Raw genomic sequence first — 21,919 nt, forward strand, 5'->3', positions numbered from 1 at the left:
TAGGTAACAAACAACCCGCCCTGTTAGCAAAATAAAACCATAATCAGGTCACGCGTCCGATTACCGACACGTGTCGACAGATTGATGCAGTCGTAAATGTAATATGATCGCTTTTATTGAAATTTCCTCAAAATCACATACAACATGCCAACTTCATACTTCGGTCGACGTAAGTTTGTAGATTGGTTGACAGTTGGCTCTACAAATTTTATCATTTGTTTCGGAGATTATCGGAGACCCAGACTGTCTGACTGACTAACTGACTGATCTATCAACGCATAGCTCAAACCTTTGGACGGATCGCTCTGAAAGGCATGGAGACAGCTATTATGACGTAGCTAAGGCATTCGCTAAGAAAGGATTCCTCAAAATTCAATCACTAAGGGGGTAAAATAGGGGGTTGAAAGTGCAGTCTCAATAAATCTATCTCAGTGCATCTAAATAAATAAAAAGAAAATGTGACTGACTGATCTATCAGCGCAAAACTCAAACTACTGGACGGATCGGGCTGAAAGGCATGCAGATAGCTAATATGACGTAGACATCCAAAAAAAAAAAGGATTTTTGAAAATCCAACTCATGAAGGCTTTGCAATTTGTTTAGTCCACGCAGACGAAGTCGCGCGCATGATCTAGTCACACTATCACACTTCACACTAATATTATAAAGGCGATAGTTTGTGTGTATGTGTGTATGTGTGTGTGTATGTTTGTTACTCCTTCACGCAAAAACCACGGGACGGATTTGGCTGAAATTCAGAATGGAGATAGATAATATCCTGGATTAGCACATAGGCTACTTTTTATCCCGGAAAATCCAAGAGTTCTCACGGGATATCGAAAAACCTAAATCCACGCGGACGAAGTCGCGGGCGTCAGCTAGTATTGAAATAAAATACTGAGCCAGCAACACAGAAAGTAATTCAATTAATTAATTAATTCAGTAATTCAAGCGGATGTTTACAAAACATTATGCTGACGGTGACGTCACGCGTCTCATGTTGCACGTGATAACGCTTATCTGTACTTTTTATGAATGTAACTGTTTGATTGCCAAAACATGTTAGGTATTTATTATGTTTTAACGTTTATCATCACTACCCATAACTACCCATATTATAAATGTGTTTAATTAAAGTCCAATTAAAAGTGTGTGTGTTTGTTGGTTTGTCCTTCAATCACGCGCAACGGAGCAACGGATTTTACCTATTCTGAACTAGCCGATACCCGCGACTTCGCCCGCGTGGATTTAGGTATTTAGAAATCCCGTGGTAACTTTGATTTTCCGGGATAAAAGGTAGCCTATGTGCTAATCCAGGATTAAATGTGCTAAATCTATCTCCATTCCAAATTTCAGCCAAATCCGTCCAGTAGTTTTTGCGTGAAGGAGTAACAAACATTCACACACACATACATACATACATACATACATACATACATACACACATACACACATACACACAAACTTTCGCCTTTATAATATTAGTGTAATGAGTTCTTCAACCACCACGCAATATCACACAAATCCATCACTTTGCAATGGTGCATTGTAAGGTCTACATCTGAGGATGCTCCGGTGTCGAAACGAAACGTGCGTCGAGTGTGTTCTGGTGGATTTGTGTGATGTTACGTGGTGGTATTTGGGGCTTGCTTGGTGGCTGGCTTTTCCTGCATGCTTAGCAGTGGGAGGGCGGGTGATGCATGTCGCATACTGCATGTTGTACCATGCCTTTCTCAGCGGATTATAGCAAATTAAGCTTTTGATTCTTTGTATATCATGGACTTCCGCAAAGTAACGCCTACTTCTATACAATACCATACAGATTTGTCTGCTGGCGGATTATAGCGAATTGAGCTGTTGTTCCGTACATCTTTTCATTTCTAATTCACTGGCTGAATATTCTGCGGAAACTCAAGTTAGATTTTTCTAAATTCTTGAGGTTTAGAAATTATGCGTAATAGAGGTACTATAAATGCTAATGTTAGCCCGTTCTAACGTTATTTACATAGCGTGGACCTCGGGAGCTATAAATAACAAAAACAACTTTTAATAACTCCTCCCACAGAGATTGTAGAGCAAAAACTACGTGCAATAAACTTGCTGGAAATTTATGGGATCTAATATAGGTACGTTTTAATGGCAAACTTTCCCAATGTAAATTATACCTAGGTATAGCGGAACATTTTGATTAAATCCCAGGTGAAAACTTTGTTATTATGGTCAGTCCCCTAGTAAGACTTTGCATAATTAGAAAACTTTTATGGATTTCGTAAGTTTGATATTATTAGGGTTCCATACCTGAAAAGCAAAATGGAATATCAGACCTACCTGCCAAATATCATGATTCTAGGTCAACGGGAAGTACCCTATAGGTCTTCTTGACAGACACGACAGACGGACAGACAGACAACAAAGTGATCCTATAAATGTTCCGTTTCCTAGTGTTTCTTTTGAGGTACGGAACCCTAAAAATGAGCTTGGTGGCTATCATTCAGTGTTAGACACTGAGTTAATGAACCACCCCGCTGACCAGACGAAACACCTTACCCAGTTATCGTTCTTAAAGTCTAGGCCTTTTTCTCTCTCGTCTGGCTTTTACAATGATTAGCCAATGTCAAGTTTGTTGTTATTTGAACAAGTTAGCTAAACTATACAAGTATGGACCCCGTCTGTGCCGCCGCTCGCCGACATACGCACGGCACCCCCTTAGAGCGCTTTTCAGTTAGTTTTAACAAAAAAAAAACACTCAAAAAAGTCACAACACGCGCGCCAGCAAACGCCACCACAGACGAAGTCCAGTCTAGGCCTTACCATGATGTCAAGGCGATATCATGGGCTCCAGGTTGGGTGACAAATCCGGGCACTATGCAAATACATAAACTGTATATTTAATTGCAGGTGGATCGAGAGATGGCGCTGTCGGAAACGACGCTCCAGAAGCTAAAGAAGAAGCAGGAAGAGCTGGAACAGTCTGCGTCGAAACCCGCGCTGACTGAGGAGCCTGAGGAGGCGCCGCCGCGACATCGGAGTTTAGCGCAGTGCATCTACGCGGACAACAGGAAGAAGGTACGTTGATCATATTATTTTGAATGAATGAATGAATATACTTTAAAGGTGAACGCACACCTATCCGAGCCAAACGCGTCGAACGTAAGGAATTATAGAATTCTGTATATGAAATCTCATGAAACCTCGCACACTTCCGATTCGGACGATTCGACGCGGGAAAGTGTGCGAGGTTTCATGAGATTTCATATACAGAATTCTAAAATGCGTTTTGTTCGATGCGTTCGGCTCGGATAAGTGTGCGTTCACCTTTATTGTACACCACGAGATCAATACAGAAAAAACACATACAACGCAAAACAAGATATATGCAGGCAAGTACATTTTGTATTTTCTACAGGTTTTCTGTTTTCTGACTAGTCAGTGCTGCAACGATACGACTTCTTCTTTCTTCGCTCTGATCTCCTTCTGTTGTGTGCGATATCAGCACGCTCGGTATACGCGGTACCGAAAGCTTACCGAGCGCCTTTATTTGTGTGTCACGTTCGTGATTGGTGCGGTAAGCGCGGCAGAGACGCGGTTGAGATTTGGTTTACCGCGTGGCTGCATCATATCCAGTAACCGACCGGCATTTTACCGAGCCGGCAAATTAAAGTAACTTCATCACTCGAACTCGAAGACGATATTATATCACGACGGCGTCTCTGCATAATTTTTTGCAGACATGTGCCAAAGCGGAGGTGGCGCGGTATGCTTTCGACATCCGAGTGTACTGATGTCGAACCGCTGCTGCACCAAGTAATCAGCCCATTTTTTTTACACAGGGGGGGGGGGGGGGGCGCGCAAGATGTACTGCAAACTGTAGTTTCTGAAACTGTTTCTGTTTGTAGGCGACGGCAGCGCACGCGATGCTGTCGCACTTGGGGCCGCCGGTGCTGTACCCGCTGTACAACCAGCCGCAAGACACGCTGGTGTACCACGAGAACATCAGGAAGCACCGCGCCTTCCGGAAACGACTCGCGGACCATCTGAGGAGGGTGCGCCAAGAGACTGAAAAGGTAACATTGTCTTTGAACTCCTACCAATATTGACAATATTGTTAAGGTTAATAATTATAAGGATTGCAAATTATAAAATCCATATGCTCTGAGGTTAGCCCTTTGAGGGCAATATGTCCGTTTTAGTTTGTCCAATCAGTTTAAAAACAAAGGACATACTTTTTAATTGATTTCAAAACTATCAAAACCCTTGGGGATTGATTTTCATCGAAATCAATTTGGTCAAATTGACTTTTTAAATCCATAAAGCGATGAGATTGCACTGCAGTGGTTAATTAAGTAATTTTATTACTTCTAAGTGGAGTTCAACCGAATCTTTGGCTTAGGCTTTGGCCAGAAAAACCTTCAGCAGATAAACAAATTCCTGAAAGGACAGCAACGCATCGGCGGTTTCTCTAGTGCTGCAAATGTTCATGAGCGGTGGTAATCACTTAACATCAAGTGACCCGCCTGTTAGTTTGCTTGCTATTTTTATTTAAAACAAAAAGCTTCGACTGCAGATTGTGATGACAGCCGATAAATTGGCTTCGGCCAGAAATTGACCTTCGGTTAACAATATTATATTTTGTTTCACAGAGGGAAGATGCACTAACAGAAGAATACAGCAGGCGAGCGTCTGAATGGCTGAGACGAGTGGAAAGGATAGAGCAAGGGCAGAAGAGGAAAACGAAAGACGCCAGAAATAGAGAGTTCTTCGAGAAGGTTAGTGGTTGATATCCTTACCAATATTGTAAATACCAACAGTTCCGACCGCCATGTTAGAGGAAAAAAGGAAGGAACACAAAAAAAATTGTAAATGCGGCAACGTATTTGTCTTTCTAACGTGCTCGTTATTATTCTGTCCCGCTGTTATTTGACCGTAATCGAGCCGCAGGGTCGATTCTGGAAAAGCTGTATCAATCATTACAAACTGTTGTGGTGGAGTTTACAGTGTTCTTGGTGCAACAATCCATTGTTGTCAATGGTGAGTGAATGTCGACCAATCAGGATTGATTGCGATCGTCACGCTGTAGCTGCCACACTATCGCAGTAGGGCCCTAGGATAATTTCAGGATTTATTTTGCCATGCAACATGTAATTTAACCACAATACTGTTGGATACATAATATTTCAATTTTATGGCTTGAAACGTTTTTCAGGGAATACATCCAATAATATTTGTCATACTATTAATATTATAAATGCGAAAGTGTAGTGTCTGCTACGTTTTCACGGTACAACAGTTTAATCGATTTTAATAAAATTTGATTCAGAGTTAGCTTACATCCCGGGGACGCGACGGTCATAGGTTACTTTTTATCACGGAAAATCAAGAGTTCCTACGGGATTCTTAAGGGTCTATTTGTTTAACCGGATATTGATTACTTTTTATCCTGGAAAAGTAAAGAGTTCCCACAGGATTTAAAAAAAATACGAAATCCATGAGGACGGAGTCGTGGCCATCATTTAGTTATTGATATATGAAATTTGGTGTCTTCCCCAGGTGTTCCCCGAGCTGCGGAAGGCGCGAGAGGAGCGCGAGCGGTTCAACCGGCTCGGCGCGCGCGTCAAGTCGGAGGCGGAGCTGGAGGAGATCGCGGACGGGCTGCACGAGCAGGAGCACGAGGACAAGAAGATGCGCTCCCTCACCGTCGTGCCGCCGCTGCTGCGCGACCCCCGGCATCCGCGCGCGCTCGACACCAACCGTGAGCAGCTTTCTTTCTTCTTTTCTGGTTTCCGCACTCCAGCCATCCAAGCTGGGTCCAACACCACCCAGGCTGCCGATGGCTTTCCTGAGCGAAGTTGGGGAACTCAAGTAGCGCTCGCATTGGTTCGCCATGCCCGCATTCTAGCAGCACGTACGTTAGTGTTTGATCATCCTTCATGCGCGCCTTGTACTAAGGACTGTCGGTGACAGCTATAGCCAAATGTGTTTGTGTAACCCCAAAGCAGCCCTATTTTTCTATGATTTCATTCTCTAATGAAATGTAGCGATACAGGACCAAACCGAGAGTTCCCTCATTCACTCTGGAGTTAGACACTGAGTTAGTGAATCACCCCGCTTAATTAACTTCCATGAATTCAGCACACTATCAAGTACATTAGTTGAACTAGTGGGAACAAAGTCTAGTTCAACGGTTGAAGTAATCAGTTGAAGTAGTGGGAACGGAGTCAGTGTAGCGTAGTGTTGTCGAAGAACAAGTGAGCACATGTGGGCACATGTTGCAGAGCGGTGCATGGACATGGAGACGGAGCACAAGGAGCTGCTGCTGCGGAACGTGTGGTCGCGGGCGGAGCGCGAGCTTTTTCGCGAGAAATACCTTCAGCACCCCAAGAACTTCGGCCAGATCGCGTCCTTTCTACCCCGGAAGAGCGTGAGGGACTGTGTCAGGTACGGTCTGCTTCATTTGTACAACCTCTTATTATTATCATTAAAGCTTTATTTTTCCACACACTAAATTATTATTACAATTTTACAGTATTTTTAAAAAATACAGTATTTTTAAACATCTTTGGCGTGCGCCCCCCTGCGGGTATAAGCCTCTTCCATATTTTCCAGGCCTCTCTGTCAATTGCTATTTCCATCCACTTTTTTCCTGCGACTTCGATGATATCGTCCTGCCACTTTTTTCTCTGCCTTCCTACACTTCTTTTGCCTGTAGGGCTCTGCCATTTTGTGCGTACAACCTCTACTACGTCAAAAAATACTGGATTACGTCAATTACCCATCCTCTGACTTAACATAATAACCTCACTTTAACCCTCACCACCTGGGTGGCTGGTACACTTTGACTGCCTGGTATGCCAGATCTTTTTTTCTATGCACATGCAAACTGTGGAACCAACCCCTTTTTGCGATTTTCCCACTAGATTTGAACATGGGTTATTCACGAGGAGGATCAACAAATTTCTTAAAGGCCTTCAATGCATTGACAGTTTCTCTGGTGCTGCAAGTATTCATGGGCGACGGTAATCACTTATTATTCAGTCAGCAAACTCGAATTGCTTATTCTATCTTTGTCAAACGTCTAAAGTTTCGTTCATAAATCAGCAGAAGTCCTCTCTACTACGGGCATAATATGAGGTCAATCAGTCTGTCTATTATCAGAAATTCTCGGTTGCATTCATTCTGTGAACATAAGAAGTGGACATCTGATACAGCATAATTCTGACAGTTGGAGATAAGTTTACAGGCTCTAGTACAAAATATATGAGCAGAAAAGCAATAAATCTGGAAAACAGATTTATTCTGACAGAAAATTTCTGATAAACGTGGCTGGCCTGTCATCCTCACATGCCCCTCTAGAGTCTAATAGTACATGTACTCCCTAGTCCTTTGCCTCTAGTAAAACGGTAGATAGTAGAAGCCCCTTTAAAGAACCAGGTCTAAAATTATACTAGACGAAGACTTGATGATATAAACTGTGTTCTTTGGGTAATGTGGTGTTTGTGGGCAGGTTCTACTACCTGTCCAAGAAGGCGGAGAACTACAAGCAACTGCTGAGGAAGCCGCGGCCGCGGAGGCATGCGCGCCCGCGCCCCGCGCCCGAGCCCGAGCTGCCCGCTGGAGTCACCACGAGGCTGCAGCGGATACAGGGTCAGTACTGTTTTCTCCTTTCCTCGCTATCCATTACTTGACCAAGAAGGCGAACTGCCTGCTGGGATCTCCACGAGGCTTCAGTGGATACAGTGTCAGTATTTTTCCGACCGCCTTTCTGTCTTTCCTTACTATTAATTACCTGATCAATAAGGCGAACTATCACCACGAGGCTGCAGCGGATACAGGGTCAGTATTGTTCCTTTCGCCTCTCCGACTTTCCTCGCTATTCATTACCTGACCAAGTAAGCGAACTGCCTGCTAGAGTCCCGACGAGGCTTCAGTGGATGCAGGGCCAGTATTTATCCTACCGCCTTTCTGTCTTTCCTCACTATCCATTGTCTGGCCAAGAAGGCGAACTGCTTGCTGTGATCACCATGAGGCTTCAGTGGATACTGAGTCAGTACTGTTTCCCCATTTGCTTGCTATTCACTACCTGACCAAGAAGGTGAACTGCCTGCTAGGGTCCCGACGAGGCTTCAGTGGGTACAGCAACAGTGTTGTTGCTGCCTTGCACTATCTACCACGTGTCCCAGGCGGAGAACTACACACGTGCGCCTTTAACGCGCTTTGTTCCACTTGTCTGTGGCAATGCTCAGTTAATATGGAATTAGAGGGACTTGCTCAGAGCAATATATCAATCATTGCACAATTTTCGCTACAATTTATCGCTTTCTGTAGCGGAAATCCGCTTGATTAATTTTGACCTAACTTGTTGTATCACCTACAGGGCATTTGGGCATTTTGGGTAATCCTGGGAATTTTAGTTTCAAGAACGTTGCTCTACATGATTTTGAAACGAAATGGAATCTTAATTTAAATAGCGTTGTAACGAATGCGGTAATGACACATATCATCTTATTGGTTTTCTTGAGTAGCGCGCTTAGTTGCTCGTATAAGCGCAACAGAACACTTGATTTGCTTCTGTCGGGTGCCCTACGACAGCTCATAGTATTTTATAGTTGTTTGAACCAAGTTTATGTCCCCAGGCACGGCGCGCGTGGCGGATAAGGACTCAAACATGGAGGAGATGCCGCCACAGCAGGAGTCTACTCCTGTCGACCTCATCCCCGTGCCGCCCGCCGCGCCCGCGCATCCTGCGAGGTCAGTGCGCACACATCACCATCAAATTCAATTTTTTCCCCTAGAAAAGCCACGATATTTATATTTTAGGGTAATTTATTTATGTATGAACTAACTGATTCGGCGACTACATCCACGTGGATTTGATTTTTAAAATCCCGTGCGAATTTTTTGGTTTTCTGGGATATAAAGTAGCCTATGTCACTCTCACACCACATTTTAGTTATATCTATGCAAAAAATTACGTCGATCCGTTGCTTCGTTGCGACGTGATTGAAGGATGAACCAATAGACTAAAAAAAAGAAAAAATTTGCATTTACAATGTGGCTAGTCAGACGTTATACTATACACATGCTACGTTCATATTACATGACATATAAAACTCGTCACTGAGGATGAGTAAGACAGAAGATACAAAACACACGGTGAATAGAAGATATAGAAGTTTAAATTTTTCACTTTTGAATGCTCTTTGTTACATAATATATATTATTATCATTGCCTTAGTATAAGATTTTACATCTCGCCGCCGTTGACGGATTTCGAGCACCGAAACAATCCAAAGAAAAATAGACCGTCAAAATCCGGCTCGAAGGATCAAAAAAGATTGAATATAATCAATACTATTACATAACAGCGCCATCTAACAAAAGCAACCAAAACTAACTTAGTACTTGGAATGGAAGCGCCATCTACTTTCATTTGAATGTACTGCATGCAGAGGGTTTGTTTTTGAATTTTGATCTTTTGAATTTCCGCCCTCTTTCACGATAGTGAAAGTTGCACAGCTTTATATGCTGATGATAATCAGCATATAAAGCTGTGCAACGTAATTCCTTGAAGTTACGTAGAGAGAGCAGTTTTGATTGAACTTCTAGCGTTTTGTGACTAATAATGGTGTTGAATGATCTCAATTAAATTAACAATTTTTCGCAATACATGTTTTGAATCTACTTAACCATTTTAGATTTCATTCATTGAAGAATTGTACCTACTCGAAAGGGACAAATAAGATTTGGAAAGGTCCTCTACAATTCCGCAACATAATGTGAATATTAAATTACTAGCTGACGCCCGCGACTTCGATCGCGCGGATTAAGGTTTTTCGAAATCCCGTGGGAACTCTATGATTTTCCGGGATAAAAATTAGTCTATGTGCTAATCCAGAATCTGTCTACATTCCAAATTTCAGCCAAATCCGAACAGAAGGAGTAACACATACATACATTCACACACACAAACTTTCGCCTTTATAACATTAGTGTGATAGTGTGAAGTGTGATACATTTAATCAAAGTAGTAGTCAACTGTCATCAAAACCATTTTGGAGCTCTAAAGATTTATCATTACCTTCAATTTAAAGATTTATCACTACTTTTAAAACATACAAATTCAAAAATGTATACTTCTCAAAACTTATTTGAAGACTTTTTTATCATTACTCATAAGCAATACAACAAATAACAAAACTTTGTTCAATTTTGTGTACGAAAAGTGAAATAAAATCTAAGCACAAACAATACAACCAATAGTAGTCAATCCAAAACGAGTGCAACAGTGATATCAGTATTTCACTAGACGCGGCGTTTCATAGTTACAACATGTTCCAACGAACATCGATGCCAATCGTAATCCGATTTAGACGCAATCATTGTCATTATCATGTATTATGTATCATGTTATATATATATCATGTGTTCTAACTTTTCTTTTCTATTTATTCAGGCCCAAAAATGAAAATGAAAATAGGTGTATAATAAAATATGGACACCAGTAAAGTAGCCACCAGTGAAAGTAAATGAATAATAAAATTAAATAAAATTACAACAAACATCACAAACACCCCCTTATATAGTCCAACTATTTGCATCTTTAGCGACCTGGGAGCCCTTTTGCCTTAAATTCTTCTTTTTAAAACTAATCTTGAGAATGAGTATTGGGCTCTTCTCTGTAAATGCCCATAGAAAGCGAAGCTCCCTTCACATGATAGTGGACATGAGGTCTCTGTCTTTGTGGACCATGTCCATTACCTTAGTGTTCGGTGTAAAGCTGTCCGGAGCATTTTCCACATTTCCAAAGCTTGCAGGCGGTTAGTTGCTTCCTTTTTGAGAACCCAAGTTTCACAACCATACAAGGTGGACCAGTGGAGTCGTCACTATGAAACACCACATCTAGTGGGACATGTATATCACTGGAGGGCAATAATAAAATCCGTACAAGAACATTGGTATAACAGTTCAATACAGAGCGGGACTGGGAGAGCTTTTTAATTACGCCGTGTCAACACGGCCAGCGGTCGGCATGAATTATTCACTACGAACGGGATGAGCCGCCCTTTTGGGGTTCCCTACGATACAAATGCGAATCGTACTCGAAAGGTAAAAGGTTTTCGTGAATCCGGTGTTTGACAAATAATCAAATTAGTATCTTTTTATGAAAAGACAAAACACGCGCTTAGTATGCATGCTTCTACTGGCATGTGACGTCACAAGCCTTTTGGGGTTCCGTACGATATAAATGCGAATCGTACTCGTAAGGTTTTCGTGAATCCGATGTTTGACAACTAATCAAATTAGTATCTCTTTATGAAACGACAAAACACGCGCTTAGTATGCGTGCTTCTACTGGCATGTGACGTCACAATGATATGACGTGCTTTTTTGGTTTAATCGATAGTTTAAAATGGTTATTAGGTATACTTAAAACTAACAAAGGACGACGTGGAAGACTATTTAATAATAATCACTGAGAATTTTTTTATTTTTGACGTAGGCAAATACGGTATTGGGAAGAGACACTGCTTGATCTTTGCCTGCATTCATCTTTTTCATGATTATGTCACCTTAAGAGTGCTGTCCATGATCGCTCCAAATCGAGCGCAAGCGCATGCTGTCCCAATTAACATTTACGGGCGGGACATACTCAAGAAAAAGATAAACGATGTTTCAGTAACGCAAATCAAGGATTACGTTATTATTTTGAAAACGACTTAAATCAATATTTTTAAACAGACGCAACACATTTGAAATTATTGTTTTTAGTAAAATTTGCCTTTAGCGTTAGTTTGGTAATTGTATAATTTTTAAATGGTTTATTTACGTAGGAAGTTGACTCAAATATTTTGGCCTTAGGGAAATATTTCAAGGGTCGTAACTTTCAAAATAACTTTTATTATATATAAATAATGAAGAAATAAATCGATAATAATTGGCTCAGTTTTAGATCTAGAACAACTAAAAACCTACTAAGGTAGCGTGATTCATGTTCAAACATGAATCACGCTACCTTATACGCTACCACATACTGAACCCATGGAACTTATGAGCGTTCACTCTTTGTTACCTTGATCTTGCAAATAGAAACGTTATGATCATAAGTGGATAGAAAATGGAAACTACTAGACCCTTGTGCGTTTGCAAGTATAATATTATTTGGTACTCAATTTATATCAAACATAAAATACTAAAAATAAATTGTATGTTTCTGATATTCGACGGTGACATTTTATATTTTAATATATAATGTTTTTAGCTTCTCCAGAGTGAACTCTTAATATCACCCTTTGTTATTGAGGAAATGTGTAAGAAAGTGTTATGTTTAAAAAACATATTTTACATATTTTTTACAAATAACATTATATTATTTAAAGGAAAAGTGAGCATTTAAGACACAGTCAAATACTGTTTTCGGTAAATAAGACTATGCGAATCTAATCTCCATAAAACGTTGAAAAGGCAACCGAAAAGGGTTTTTTCGTAACTTCTTTCCGAACATTGTTTGCCCTCCACTCTGCTTTATGAGATTCAGATCGAGATTTTTCTTTGCATTAATCGTTTAAAATTCATATTTCTACTCAATCCACTTAACTTTTCTCAGAAAATGAATTATTTTATCGTAGTCGTATAATGTGGGTAGTTTTTATTAATTCAACGGTTACAATAATTAATTCTAGTTTTTCTTAATTTACATAACAGCAGAAAACTACTCGAAAAAGTACGTAAGAGCCTTAATTACCTAAGAAGATAGTGGTATTGATTCTGATAGTTAATTTAAAATTAATTTTCGGTCCATTTTAGCAATGTCAATAAAAAGAAAAGATGCAGACAAAATTTAGTTTAGAGAAAGACATAAGAATCGACGCCAATATATGAACTATTGTCAATTAGTTAAAAATAGGCAAATAATTACCTACCCTAATACTTCGAGCAGATTTGCCATAAAAATTCACAAGACACTTCTCGCTAACTCAGCCTTTGCCTCTACATTAGAATAATTTATTTAAATACATCAGCAATGCATAACGACCGCTGTTCTCAAATAAAATATTCATCAAACAAACTCCACAGTTTATTTAGTTATTTACATTAATAAAGACATATTTTTTTACCTCAATGGAACGTATATTTACATCAATGAATCAAATAGAAAAAAACAATTTCGTTCCGCACCCCCTCGGGAGGGGTGGGTTGGGGGTGATTGTCAATAAAGAAATATAGAATAATAATGGCGCGATATTCGTGCGTGTGTTGACAATCACTCCCGTTATTATTTGCGCGGGATCCCGCGGGATTGATGCCGTGCTGCGAACTGCGGTCTATCGACTGTCGATGACAGGAATATCGACATCTAATTAACAGATTTTTTGCATGGATACCTGGAGAATCTACTCTTGTCACTCAATTAGAAAAAAAAAGAAAATCCACGCGGATTATCATCTCCTGGTTTAATAATGATTCTTAAGATTGAAAACTTTGTTGTTAATTTCTGGGTAAAGAAAGCGGCCCTGATATTATCTGCAGATTACGAGGATAAAGAACGGTTTCTTAAATTGTGAAACTTGTAATTTTGAAAATTTTGATTAATTTAACATCTTACCTGGAAAATATTTAGCTTGATGATAATACTTAGATCCATCACATTTGGCCCTCGATTAAATTGAAGAGTCAAACGTAATTTGTCGGATTTATTATTATTTATCGTTTAAGTACAGTATTGCCACTTTTATCAGTCGCATCGGTGAAAATCCGTTTGTGCTGAAAATCTCAACATAACGCCGACTGAAACCAAATTTACACCAATGAACTTCAGACCTTATTATAATAATAATATAATAATATAATAATAAGTTTCTTTATTAGGGTAAAAACCCAAAAACAAAAATGTACAAAAATGAAATAATATTACATAATAATAATAATAATATTATTTAAATTAAATTCAAAATAGCACACTGAAGGTGAGCAATTTTGAGCTATTTTCTGTTTGAATCTCGATGCATCAACCTCCAATGAGCTATTATTGGACTGCGTAGGTCCTGGCCTACCACCTGGAGGATGCTGTTATCAGAGCCACGCAATCTTTCCCAGAAGGAAGATATCCGCGTCCTGATAACAGCAAAGAAATCGGGCATTCCCGCCTCGGCGAACATGCTCGATGCGCTGCAGTATCTTGGAAGCTTCATAAGGATGCGGTATGCATCATTATATTGCACCCTTATGGTGCTAAAGGACGCCCTCTTGTACCGGTACCATAACTGACAGGTATAAAAACACTGGCAGTAAGCCCTGAAGAGGGTGCCCTTTACTTCTTTACTGCATTTAGAAAATCTGCGCGCGAGCACGTTGCACCGAACCGACAATGCCCGCCTTTCTCGCTCCATGTCAAGATCGACCTTACAATCGTCAGTGACGATGTGGCCAAGATATTTGAACTGCCTAACAACCCGAACCGCTGTCCCGTCCAAAAACACTTCGGGAATCCTCTCCGGACCCTTCCCTGCTTTAAAAATCATCATTTCAGTCTTCAAGACATTGTACTTCAGTCCGTGAGATTTAGCATAATTCTCACAGACTGACAGTAACTTTCTGAGACCTTTGACCGACGGGCTAAGGAGCACCATGTCGTCCGCATAGCTCAGGTTGTTAAAACAAACACCATCGATATGGCAGCCGACTCCAGTGCTCCTCAGGCCGCCGATCAGGTCATTGACGTACACATTAAAAAGATCCGGAGAGGTCAGTCCGCCCTGACGAACCCCGCACTCTGATCTGTAGGCATCAGAGGTCGTGTCGCCCCACCTTACGTGATTTGTTTGTCCCCCGTACCAGTATCTCAACACCTCTACCACTGATTTAGGGACACCTGAGCCGCGCAATTTGCTCCAGAGGATTTCATAATTCACTAGATCAAAAGCGCGGCTCAGATCCAAAAAGCAAGCGTAAACTGACGTGTTACGGCTGACATAATAGTCAACCGTGTGCTTGAGGCTGACGATGGCAGAGTCTGTTGAGACACCGGGACGGAAGCCAAACTGTGCGTCATCTATACACACCCTCTGCAGCAGTTCGGGCTGCAACAGGCGCTCAAACACCTTGCCCACTATGGTGCCCAGAGAAATAGGCCTATAGTTGTTAGACGAGCCCAAGTCTCCTGTTTTGCACTTGACGATGGGCACGACTACTGTTTTCATGAGAGGATCAGGAAGGTATGCATGCTTCACACATAAATTGTAAAGCACACATAGCTTGGACCATAGGACTTCACCCGCATATAGAATGTGCTCTATACTAAGATCGTCATGGCCAGGAGACTTGCCTCGCTTCATTCCACGTACTGCCTTGGCTACATCGTCGACTGTGAACTGCACCACTGGTTGCGCAGCAACGACAGGGCGAGTTGGCGTCTGCGGGCTTTGAGCTGACATCGAGTGTATTTTGAACTTCGAGGCGAATAATTCTGCTATTTCTCTGGGCTCCTGCAAGCCATCCACGGATACAGGCAGGCTTTGTTTGTGCTGCAATTTTTTTGTTGCAGTCCAAAATTTCGGAAAATTTTTCTCTCTTCTATACATAGCTAGTATGTCCATCTTAATCATTTCCTCATTACGAACACACCATTTCACTTTATTTTTAAATACTTTTCTACTGCCCACCATTCTGTCATATATATACCCCGTGGACGGCTTGCCAGTCACTAACCAGCATTTATAATCAAGGCGAGCCACTCGGTGACTCTCCCTGACATGGAGGTTCCATCCGGTTACAGGCTTACGATTTTTATTTATGGAAGGACGCACATTTGAACATTTAACGGCACATACTTGTAAAACATTAATAATCCTATCATAATATTCGTCAATATTTTTAAAACAGTCGTCACTATCGCAACTTACACAACTACTACACATATTTATACAACGTATACATTCATACATATTCACCTTCTCAAGTTCACACTTACAGTATTCGTAGTAACCATCTATTTGACTAGCATTTCTGCTCCCCCAACGTATCTTATAATTATGAGTCAGTGCCCGGCTCTCGCTTGGGTTTAGACCACCACTGAGGTCGATCTTACACTCTACGCACAATGGCAGGTGGTCGGACGTGTACACTCCGTACATAACATCGACAGACACAATAGTGTCGCGCGCCGCCTGAGTCGTAACGCAATGGTCCAACCACCTACGAGAGCCGTGCGCGTCACTAACAAACGTATGTGTGTCCGAGTTTATACCTAACACGTCAATGTCCGCACATAAAAGTTCTTGCTCTTCACAAAAAGTCAATAATTGAATTCCAAAGTTGGCACTAGGGTGAGCATTATAATCACCTAAAATATAAACTAGTGGAATGTCATTTTCCTCGATTATGGCACTCACCCGCGCCAGGCAGTCTGTAAATTCGGGAACGTTATCCTGCTTATCAGTTGGTAGGTATACACTAAACACCATAAATGGCTGTGCACCATTGGCCACTCGAATAGCTATCACCCTATCACTAGAGCAGTTCACAATAGACACGTTAGGGAACTTAGACTTTCTCCAGAGCAGCGCGAGACCGCCGTAGGGACGGCCCCTCAGGACTCCCGCAGAGAGGTCCACCGAAGACCTTGCCACACAGCTAAAATCCTTATCAATGGTATCCAACATGCCGAGGTCATGCGGCAAAAGCCAGGTCTCCTGTAGGGCGACTAGATCCGCCTCACCACACAAATCCCGTATTTGTTGCATCGACGTCTTGATATTCTTACAATTAAACGTAATCATTTTTATCTTATTTGGTGTACTATCCATATTAATTTGTTTTAATTACGTTAGAAAAACGTTCTCTAAACTTCCTAAAAACCAAGTCTGCAGGCCAGAACTCCGTGCTTAAAAATGTATCTAGGTTCTGTTTCGCAACGATGATCTTAAAGGACCTAAAATCTAATTCTTTCCTTTGGGGTAGCATCAAAACGTCAATAGCTTGTGCTCCCTTAGATTCTATGTGCTCCTTGACGTGCTCAACAGTACACGTAGTCTCCAGTCTCGACAAATAGATGGCCTCGGGTAACTGTGCTACTTTTAGTTTACTAGGATCCGTCGCAGTGCCACATTTGTTGCTATTACGTAGCTTCCGCTTTTTTCTATTATTCACAAAAAGTGTGAATCCGTCGTCATCATGTGCATTTACAGCTTTGTCGCCCGTACGCGTAGGGTTGACATTCACACGTTGTGTCACCGTTCGACTTGCAATATCACGGTAAGACGGCGGCGATGCGACAGTGACCAGTGAGTCAGAGCGCTTGCGCCTCGGCGCGGGAGGCGAGGTGGGCGCACGATTCTTGTCAGCCGCGTTTGGCCGCTTCGTCCCTTGTCCGGCATTCTCGACCTTACTGCGTGAGTGTATAGGTTCTTTTCGTGTGTCAGAAGATGGCCCGATGCGAGAACATACCTCCGAAACAATACTCGTCTTCAAGTTATCAATCTCTAATTTAGAAATTGAATCATTACGTAGATGTTGAAGCTCTGTCTTTAAAATAAGAATATCTTTCAACAGCCGTGTCACATCCACGTGGTCAAAAGACACAGGTGGAAGTCGGTTTAGGTCTTTCGCGACGTAGGTAGGCTGCAGCTCCGGCTTGATCTCGTGAAACACTTTGAGGACGTCACGGATGTTTTTTTTTCCGCTTATCTTCACCCTTCCGTTGAATGAGTTTAAGTCCCTCACCTGCGAGAGCGTTAAAAAGATTTGTCTTGCCAGCTTCTACTTCCTCGTCAGTGAAGTTAGAAGCACAAATTTGCACTATACTAAGTTCGTCCATAATGTCCATTTTGTTTTGGCAAAATGCCAAAAACTCGTTAATTGTGATGACCCCTTGGTCCGTCATAATTCACGCGGAGTCAGGTAATTAGATTACCTACTCACTGCGAAACGATTAAAACCCGGTAGCCGCGCATACGTGCACTCGCATCGGGTCGCGAGCGACGACTGATATTGCTTGACGTTAAGATTTTAAATACAATACAACAGAGACTCGTGCTATCGCGCTCATAATTCGCGCGTACAAAACATGGCGCGTAGGGACCAACCAATAGCGGACGGACGCGCGCTATGATTGGCTGAGATATTTTCGGGCCATTCAAAATAAGAATTCTGCGCAAGTACATCTGCATTACTTATCGTCAGTGGAGTTCTAACAGTGCATAGTCAAATAAGTCTACTTTACATGAGAGTAATAAAACTACAATTAGCAAACCTTGCAATATTTAGAGAAAGGATTTAAAATGAAGTTATTGATGAAATAAAGGACGTGAATATGATTCTGATTGGTTGAATGAAACCGGGTGAATATCTTCATCGAATGGCAAAAGACGTTAATAAGATTCTGATTGGTTGAATGAAAGCGGGTGAATATCTTCATCGAACGGCAAATATTAAAACCCGCCAAAAATGATTTACGCGCTGTTAGAACGTCACTGACGTTATAAAACTATTAGGACTGTACAAACGAAGAAACATCGATATAAGAAATGATCGATACAACGTCATGCCTACGCTCTCCTCGGTGACGGCTTGTTTAGATTTTTACGCAAACACCGGGCGCCCATCTTTCTAATTGCCTTAATTAAAAGCGGCCGCCAATCGAGAAAACGAAACACGGGGGACGATGAAAAAGTACAAGAACTTTTTACTCATTATTTTTTCTTTCTTTTTGATATCATATTGATATTGATTTTTGCAGGGACCTAACTACTAGGGAACTAATTAGTTTAATTTACTTACTTACCTGGTATACTAAGGCTTTGATGGCGATAGCACTAGTTATTCTAACTTCATGAAGTCTTAGTTCTAGTAGTTTAATTTAGAATAGGTGTTCAAAGTTATAGAATATTCAAAAGACCAAATAAAACTCAAAACTAAAATAGTCATAGATAGATGGATTATCCCGTGTATCCCTGCGGCACGGGTTTGCGTTGTTGCTCCCCGCCGTTAATTAACGGACGTTTCAATGCCGAATTTTAATTATCTTCAAATAGTTACCGTTGCGAACAGATTTGATTGGCCGAAGATAAATATTATTATAGTATTAACTCTGGTATAACTGGTATAGGATTCTGTGGAAACGTTTATCTAAGCCTAAGTGGACAGTCATACTATTATTACAGTACATTACATTTTTTTAAATCACATATTTGATAGTGACGAAAGTTTGTTGTTTACAATAGGATAAATTTTGGCATAAGGGTGTGCGATAAAATTAAATATTTTTGCAAAAAAAAAAGGAAAACAGAAATCATCGCGATATTTTGTGCAATCAGAGTTAAGTATGTTTTCGTATAGTACAGAACATAATTTATACTGAAATTTACTACTATTATTTGTATAATATCACAGTAAGTTGAACTCATATAAACGCTGCGAAATTACTAATTAACTCTTTAAAGTTTAAACATAATTATTATGACCTTAAAATAATGTTAACACATTATACAACTTAACAAACAATCCGCGCGTCCTTGTTAAAATATGAAAATTAACATTTCATACATTTGAACTGATTAATGCGATATCTGCGCCGCGGGTAAACAGCGGCGACGCGCGGGGTGAGGCGGGGGGCGGGGTGGGGTAAAGGGTAAACATAATTAGCGCAATTCGCCACTCTTTAAATTAACCGGTTTACCCCGCGGGTGCCCGCTTACCCCTGGACGCGGAATTAATAAACAGCTCCAAATGTAATTAATGCTTACCGTAACTTGCCTTGATGATAAACACTAATGCTCTTATTACAAAAACTTTAGGTGCGGTTTAAACTGACGTTAAACTTGTGCGTTGTAAGGGATAGACGGGTATAAACTCTGTTTAGTCTGTGCCTAAAGTTTTTTTAATAAGACCATAAATATTTTATCAACCATAATCGTAGTTATAGTTAATTCAGTGTTTATCGATGAAACGCCCCGTAAAATATCAGATTTGAAAAAATCATAGTTAAACTTAAAAATAAGCTCGCATTTACCTATTTATTACTATCAAACTGAACTTTATCTACTTTTAAAACTTTCATCCTTGTTACAATATGCCTTGCTCTTAAGTGGGATTCACACGGTACCTACTCAAAAAAGATTCATTAAGATTTGCAAACCATATTCGAAAAATACTTTACATTTACTATAGTCTATAACCAACATTCGTACTTTTCATTCACGTCCTCACTTTCTATATGTGGTGCTTTTTTAAACCTAACGTTTTGCTTGATTTAATGATGTGACCTGAAATTTTACTTTGTAGAATAACTGGCGAATGGAAAATTTCCAACTTTATCACATTGTCCACAGGTCAGAACTGAGTCGAACACCTCCCTTACCCCCTTCACCACCGCCCGCGTCTTCGGCACCACCAGCCCCAGTCGCGAGCGCAGCGAGCGGCAGCCCGGGCGCGATAAGCGGTTCCAGCGGACCCACTGGCTTGAGCAGTTCGAGCGGGCCAGCGGGCCTGAGCAGTTCGAGTGGACCTACAAGTCTGAGCAGTTCAAGTTTGACAGGCTTGAGTGGTTCAAACGGACCAGATGGACTCAGCAATACAAGTGGACTTATACCAAGTGGAAGTACTTCTAGTGCAAGTTTAAATGTGTCCAGTGCGTTGACGAGTACTAGCAGTGCTGTGAATAGTTGTAATGTGAGTGTTGTGACGAGCGCGTCGGGCACGGTCGGCAGCCCGGCCGTGTCGGCGCCCACGCCGCCGGCCTGCGAGGTGGCGGCGGTGCCGCTGCCGGAGTCGCCGCCGGCCACGGTCGCGGCCACCACTGCCACGGTTATTACTGTGAGTATGTTTTAAGTTTGTGGTTTGTAACTAGTTTATACTTAAAGTGACACACAAAAGAAAAGTTCTGACTCATTCACCGACTGAATCATCAAACCCTTGGACCTAGAAAACTGAAATTTGACACAGAGATTTGTTAAATATGGTAAACTAGCTGATGTCTGCAACTTCATTCGCGTGGGTATAGGTTTTTGAAAATCCCGTAGGAATTCTTTAATTTTCCGGGATAAAAGTAGCCTATGTGTTATTCCATTTTCATCTCCATCGTAAACAACCAAATCCGTCCAGTAGTGTTTGCGTGAAAGAGTAATAAACATACACACATACACACAAACTTTCGTATTTATAATATTAGTAATTAGTGTGATAAAGTCTTTTCGATATTTCCATGGGATTGGTATAAATTAGATACTATTGGATTGATCCAATTAGTCCACTATTGAGCAAGTATATTAAGCTGCAGAGGAACAAAAACTTAAAAAGCAATATGTGTGACAGACGACATCAGTACCAAGTGGCGGTGCGGTGTCGACGTGTCTGTCGGGCAGCGCGCCGCCCACGCCGCAGCCTGCCCATCCGCCCACGCCCACACATCCGCCACCCACGCCTGAGCCCGGTAAGTACCTTAACCTGTTCCTACATATTGACTAACGCTGGAAATGACTACACTTGCTCCATAGTGGAACCACACAAAAGTTGAGTAAGTTACGACTTAACTCATGGATATTAGGGATTCTCATAAAATTTTAAAATATTCAATTTCTTTTTTACTGGAATGGTTAAGTATATATTGAGATATAGAGTTGTAGGCCATAAGCATTGAATAGTTCCATCTCAGACCACCTGATCACTAGTTGAATTTTATAGCTTAGCAAGTGTTTAAGAGTTATAAAAAATTTGACTTTAATGATTTACTACAGTACGTGGTTTAATTGAATGATCATTACTAGATATAATGATTCATAATAATTTAAAATAATAAATAAAAATTAAATTCAAAAATTCAGAAAAAATATTCCATTTCAAAAATGTATAAAAATCATTGATATTTTAATTATTATAAATTATTAAATAAACAAAATATTTTTTTTTACACAGCATATAGAGTAAAAAT

General features: G+C 40.9%; 1 protein-coding gene across 5 annotated transcripts in view; it reads left to right on the forward strand.

The window, feature by feature from the left end:
- The window catches only part of LOC123870665 (protein split ends-like), a 169,279-nt gene that overhangs the window by 126,377 nt on the left and 20,983 nt on the right, over positions 1–21,919 (forward strand). For all 5 annotated transcript variants that reach the window (XM_045914019.1, XM_045914020.1, XM_045914018.1 and 2 more), the window contains 9 exons: positions 2,899–3,066; positions 3,897–4,064; positions 4,641–4,766; positions 5,548–5,749; positions 6,273–6,435; positions 7,502–7,641; positions 8,631–8,745; positions 20,322–20,805; positions 21,304–21,421. In XM_045914019.1, coding sequence (XP_045769975.1) covers positions 2,899–3,066; positions 3,897–4,064; positions 4,641–4,766; positions 5,548–5,749; positions 6,273–6,435; positions 7,502–7,641; positions 8,631–8,745; positions 20,322–20,805; positions 21,304–21,421 — 1,684 coding nt within the window. The remainder of the gene's footprint in view (positions 1–2,898; positions 3,067–3,896; positions 4,065–4,640; positions 4,767–5,547; positions 5,750–6,272; positions 6,436–7,501; positions 7,642–8,630; positions 8,746–20,321; positions 20,806–21,303; positions 21,422–21,919) is intronic.

The sequence above is a fragment of the Maniola jurtina genome, chromosome 13 (genome assembly GCF_905333055.1).
Source record: "Maniola jurtina chromosome 13, ilManJurt1.1, whole genome shotgun sequence".
Taxonomy (NCBI): Eukaryota; Metazoa; Arthropoda; class Insecta; order Lepidoptera; family Nymphalidae; genus Maniola; species Maniola jurtina.